This window comes from Camellia sinensis, chromosome 6 (assembly GCF_055761805.1).
Source record: "Camellia sinensis isolate YWXY chromosome 6, ASM5576180v1, whole genome shotgun sequence".
Taxonomy (NCBI): Eukaryota; Viridiplantae; Streptophyta; class Magnoliopsida; order Ericales; family Theaceae; genus Camellia; species Camellia sinensis.
This window is the reverse complement of record NC_138966.1, coordinates 203,136,501-203,142,500: the sequence shown is the minus strand read 5'-3', so window position 1 is coordinate 203,142,500 and position 6,000 is coordinate 203,136,501. Positions and strand designations below refer to the sequence as shown.

At 34.8% G+C, this 6,000-nt stretch overlaps 2 protein-coding genes across 4 annotated transcripts in view; both read left to right on the top strand.

The window, feature by feature from the left end:
- LOC114291764 (Galactosyltransferase family protein) overlaps positions 1-679 on the top strand; it is a 5,135-nt gene extending 4,456 nt beyond the window's left edge. For all 3 annotated transcript variants that reach the window (XM_082875883.1, XM_082875885.1, XM_082875884.1), the window contains exon 8: positions 187-679. In XM_082875883.1, coding sequence (XP_082732009.1) covers positions 187-393 — 207 coding nt within the window. In that variant the 3' untranslated portion in view covers positions 394-679. The remainder of the gene's footprint in view (positions 1-186) is intronic.
- Positions 383-5,965, top strand: LOC114291765 (putative protein phosphatase 2C 13). The gene is made up of 3 exons (XM_028235631.2): positions 383-521; positions 3,598-3,864; positions 4,669-5,965. Exons 2-3 carry the CDS (start codon positions 3,715-3,717, stop codon positions 5,659-5,661), a joined length of 1,143 nt encoding a protein of 380 aa, XP_028091432.2. The 5' UTR covers positions 383-521; positions 3,598-3,714; the 3' UTR covers positions 5,662-5,965.
- The last annotated feature ends 35 nt before the right edge of the window (positions 5,966-6,000 follow it).

The window sequence follows — 6,000 nt, the reverse complement described above, 5'->3', positions numbered from 1 at the left end:
GTCCAAAAAAGATGTGAAAATGATGAATGTTTTTTATTTTCCCATTTTTTCACCAAACTAGTTCTTGGGTTGAACTTAATTATTAATCACTGTCTTATTTTCAAATTCTGAAATTATCTGTCTGAGCTTTGTACTCTTTCTGAATATATCATCTTAAAATTCTTGCTTATCTTTATGTCTTTTCAGCTTTTTAAACTAGAAGACGTTGCTGTTGGCATATGGATTGAGCAATTCAAGGAACAGGGTCACAAAGTGCAGTGTATCAGTGATGAGAGATTCTACAATGCTGGATGCGAGACAAATTACATTCTCGCCCATTATCAGAACCCAAGGAAGGTGTTATGCCTGTGGGAGAAGTTACAGAAAGAACATGAGCCTCAATGCTGTGAATGAGTATTCTCCCTACTGAAAACCCAAGTCAACAGCTCTAGGAACCAGGTCGTGTGTCAAAGTTTCTGCAAGATGTTGGGCAGATTTGTGCTCAATATGTTGATATCCCTTTGGCCTTTCTGTGTTGTACGGTATGTGTGCTCTTTCATGTATCCTTTTACAAGCTTTTTCATTTTGGATTCATTGATCTGATCTCACAGCATTTGTTGATTTGTTACAATTGGTAAGTAAAATTCATGTAATGAATACATTAAATGATATTTGAGAGTGGGCCATTTTTCTTTTACTATTCCACAGACACAACTAATAGGATTGATTGCCTTTCCTAATCCAAAAGGTAATAGCAAGTTGAATGGTAGAAGTTTGCCAAGGTATTGACCTCTGACCTAGGAATACTTTTGCAGGTCAATGGATTGTCTAGCCCATTAGTGAAAAAGAAAAGCAATCCAATTTGTGGGTGGGAAAGTAGTATGTGGTTTGTTTGTAGAACCATGGACCATATGAAGTCTTGGTCCAGCTCTCTAAGCTGGCATATTTTTCGGTTTATTTTTGCTTTTAGTGAACTTTTTCAACTTTGAGTTAAATTTTAGACTAGATGATCTTAAAATTATAATTTAATTTTTCAAAAACTCCATTGAAAGATGAAAAAATAGCCAAATTTCTGATCATTTGAAGAACACACAACACACATAACCATACCTAAGGTTGAAGAAAGTCTAAAATCACACACTCAAACACCAAGACGGACCATATTCAAACATACAGTAACAAGTTGAGAGAAGTTTCTTTATGGAATTCAGATTCACCACTATTTGGGCAGTGTAATATATATAATGCCTATTCTGTATGTGGAGTTGCAGATGCATGCTGGTGCCAACTTTTTGTACCTACTCTGTATGTATAATTTAGAAATACTTGAAAAACCAAGTTTTCTTAGGAAAGCAATTCTGTTGCATAGATGTGCACATGCATGGATAATCTTTGCACTAATCAATTTTATGCTCTACCCTTTTTTTTCTCCCAACAGTTTGGTATTAGGTTGCATGCTGCTTTTTTGGCCGAAGATTTTGTTTGGATCTTAAGTTTGTGGAGAAATTTGTTGAGGAAAAAAACAGAACAAAATTTAGGCTTCTACTTCAATTTTTATTTTTTTTGTTCTATTTTCTCTTCACAAATCAAAATCCAAACATAATTGAAAATGTTCTTTTTTATTTTATTTTATCTTGTTAGCATCACCAACTAATCACATTTTATTCTACATTACATTGAATATTCTAGTCCTCAACTTAGCTAAGAAGGAACTTTCCAACCTCCACCTAATTACCTATTATTCTCTCTCTCTCTCTCTCTCTCTCTCGATGCACATACACTTACAACGTGAAAAAAATAGTGGGTCAGTTTTGATGGCCACATTATTCAACTTTGATAAGTAAAGCGCTTCCCTTACTGTTAAAGGAAAAAAAGAAAGCTAGCTTATGAGGTAAGCTATTTTGATTGGCATTGTCTTTAATCAAATCAAATGAATTGGAATTGTGATAAGTGTTGTGCTCAGCTCTGTATTTTAGTGAGTTAAAGTTGTGACCTCATCTTGATCTTATGGTAGCCAGTTAAATATCAACAATTAATAACCCTACCACGGTCCGGTATGATTAAACGTGGCATTTATTGGGATGATTAATCAATTTTGTCCTATGATTAAAAGTGGCGCTTATTGAGATGATTAATCAGTTTGTCCTTCACCATAACCTTTTAATAAACATCTGGTGAAATAAATAAATAAGAGCACATTGCTTAAAGTGTGTTTTGAAATGGGAATCAGTTCATTGATAATCGTTTGCTAACCATTATTCTATATGGTCTCTATCTAATCATCATTTTATATCTTAAACTTAGTTTATTTTATTGTATTTTATTTTTGTAATAATTCTATCATCTGAATTTGATGAGAACTTTGGAGGATTGACTTAAGTACACATAATTGGTTTAGAAGTTGTTGCACACTTTCTATTCAGAATGGAGTGGATGATGATAAACAATCACTAAAATTAAGATGCAGAGTAATCCCTCACTTTTTTGAATTTGAAAATAATATCTTAAAAATTTTAAACTTAAAAATTCAGTTAGACAAAAAATTTAGTATAGAAAGCTTCTGGCACTTAATTTTTAGTTTTGTGAAACAAGGTTTGTGAGTATAAGAGATAATTGGCGATTACTTTATCAACTTTTTAATGAGACTATTATTTGGAGCCACAAATTAATATCAAGAAGCAGTTAAAGAACATGAAGGTCTAAAGTATATTAATTATATCAATTGACTAGTCAATAGCATTCACTTCTTGTACGTCTCGTATAAGAATATGTTATTTTAGTAAATTTTTAATTTTTTATGAAAAGATATATAAAAAATAAAGAGAATAATGTGATAATTTATAATAATTTTTTAATTTTTTAATTAAAATGTATAGTTGACAAACAAGAATTAAATTAATAAAATATTTTTTTTTGGAAATATATATTTGATTTGAACAAATTTTAGCTGTGATTCTATCTTTAACAAAATTGGGTGGGAAAATTAGATTCCTAAAAAATAAAAATGAATATAAAAATAGGGACAAAAAATATTGAAAAAATGACGGCATCTTAATTTAAAAGAAAAAATAAAAATACCCGCTTTAAAAAAAATTAATGAGTTTTGGGACATAAAAAGGAAATTGTTTGTCAAATTATGATAAGTAGGGGCAATTTAGTAAATTAGCATAGGAATCCGTAGGAGAGAGGAAAACCACAGGGAGCTTCTATTTACACCCACCCATTCCCCTCTTTACGCATCTTTTTCAATAAATAATTGGTTCGGAAGTAGATTTTCGAAAATAAGTAATTGGTTCGAAAGTTATTTTCTGAAAATAAACAATTGGTTCGAAAGTAGACTTTCGAATTTTTATTATTTTTTCGACACTCAACTTCCGAATGTGTTTATTTGATGTCTATAATAGTAATTTCACTTAAAAAAAAATTTATAATAAAAATAATTTTTATGAAGTGCGTGCAAAGAGGGAAAGGTGGATGTGTAAATAGAAGCTCCCAAAACCACAACCTCCACAATGCTATAAAAGTCTCTGGATTCGTAATTTGGTTTTTTCTCATCTTTCTTTCCAAACCCTAATTCTCGAAGTTCATCAGTCTCTTTCTCTCTCTCTACAATCACAGTCTAAGAAGAAGAAGAAGAAGAAGACTTTCCCTCTCTACATCTCTATTCACAGTTTAAGAAGAAGAAGAAAAGACTAAATCGATCGATCAATCGATCTAACTATAGTGGGTGAGAACATGGTAGCCGATACAGGGGTATTATTGCGTCAACAGAGCGTCTCTGTTCTCGATCTCGATGTTCAGAACTTCTTGGACGTCTCTTCCGCTACACCGCCGCCGAAGCCGTCTTCGGAGTCTGTCTCGGTCGAAATCTCATGCTTTGAATCGGTCGGTCTCGATTCCCTGAACTTCACTCTTAATTCGCTTCTTGATTTATCATTGCTGTCTCTTACTTCTGTGGATTTTTTGAGTTAAATATCAGATGATATATGTATATAACTGATTGATTAGATTGATAATTGATGTTGTATACTTGGCGTTTCCTTTGTTGTATTTTCTTTTAGAAGAGAATATGCCTTTTTTTTTTTTTTTTTAAATAAGATTTGAGAGAGTATACGTACTTGTATATTGCTTGGGATGAGCCTCAACTACTTGACAAAATTAGGGTCTTTGATCCCCCCCCCCCCCCCCCCCCCCGGGCCGATTTATTTAGAAATTGAAATTTTTTAATTGACAGCTTAGATTACTTTTTGTGAATGAGATGTGCTAATTTGTAGGTTAGAGCTAATGGAATTGTCTTTGTGGTTCATGGTTAGGTGGGTAGTGTCGGCATGATCTTTAATAGTTGCAGAAAGCTTAATCTCTACAATAAAAACCTTATGGTTTTAGAGTTGTTGATTTTTATGTGTACGTGCACATGTTATAGGTATATGGTGTATACAATATAGATGTCTCATGATAGCCATGATAAAAAGGTTGTGAAGAAGATGAATGTTGATCTTACTTCTACTGCAGTTAATTTGTGAAGGCATTATATTGTTAATTAGTTTAGTTTCAAGGGATGTTATAGTGCTGCAAGTATTTTGTCAAAAGTGCAGTTTATGTTGCAACAGTTCATCTACTGGTTTGTAAAGTTACTTGGTTTTGAGATATATTTGGATATGCACTGACCTTGGTCCTATGTTTTTACAGGTTGTGAGTTGCAAAAATGGTATTCAGACAACTGTTATTGAGTCTTCTTCTGCCTCAAAGTTTGTTCCAAGCATTCGCTCCGGCAGCCACACAGACATTGGATATCGGAAAATCAATGAAGATGAACACATTTGCATCGATGATCTATCTGCACACTTGGGTTATCTGTTCGGGTGCCCTTTGTCAAGTGCCTTCTATGCTGTATTTGATGGACATGGAGGCTCCAATGCGGCAGCAGTTTTTGTCAAAGAGAATGCTATGAAGTTATTCTTTGAAGATGCCAACTTGCCACAAACATCTGAAATTGATGATTTGTTCTTGGAACAGTTGGAGAGTTGTCATCGCAAAGCATTTCTACTGGCTGACCAAGCATTGGCTGGAGAATGTAGTAGTGTTCCTGTTTATTGTGGAACAACAGCAATAACTGCCCTAATACTTGGCAGACATCTAATGGTAGCCAATGCTGGTGACTGTCGTGCTGTTCTTTGCAGGAAAGGAGTTGCGGTGCAGATGTCCCATGATCACAGACCTAGTTATCCGCCAGAACGCAAGAGGGTGGAGGAGTTGGGTGGTTACATTAAGTATGACTGCCTTAATGGTGATCTGGCAGTGACCCGTGCCCTTGGAGACTGGTACATGAAACGTCCTTTAGGGTCTGCGTCACCTCTAACTGCTGAGCCAGAAGTTCAGCAAAGGATGTTAACAGAGGATGATGAATTCTTGATTGTTGCTTGTGATGGGATCTGGGACGTTATGTCAAACGATGAAGCAGTCAACTTGGTTCGCCTTGCACTAGAGTGCCATGATGATCCGAAGCGGTGTGCCAAAAAACTTGTGAATGAAGCACTTAGACGCAGTAAAGATGACAATCTCACTGCTATCGTGGTGTGCTTCACTCCTCCCATTTGCCAACCTCAACGACCAAGGTTGAGGTGCTGCAGCCTGTCAGAGGAGGGCATGAATCGGTTGAGGACCTTCCTTGAAGGCAACTGAATTGAATGTAAACAAAAACCATTTTCTGGCACAAAAACTGCATAATGAAGAGTGTAATTCTGATTTTTCGCTGATATTTCTTCTTGTAGAAGAGATTGTTAATCTGTTTTGAGGTTGCTTCAGATGTGTTTTAGAAAAAGCAGCCAGCAATTTTTCAGGGGTAGAGCAAGTATCTTACTTATGGTAGTTTGTGTAACTACATGGGACAAATCTTATGTCAATTCTAAAATTTGATGGGGTTCATTGTGATGAATAATTTGGTTCACTTGTTTATATAATTTGAGCTGTGAATTTGATTCTGAAACCCTGTTCACATATGATTTTGTTTTCCAGTATGCG

Excerpts from the sequence above, each read along its gene's own strand:
- LOC114291765 (XM_028235631.2), top strand. The coding sequence starts at position 3,715 with ATGGTAGCCGATACAGGGGTATTATTGCGTCAACAGAGCGTCTCTGTT. Across the intron at positions 3,865-4,668 it reads AAATCTCATGCTTTGAATCG|GTTGTGAGTTGCAAAAATGG; the intron begins GTCGGTCTCGAT and ends ATGTTTTTACAG.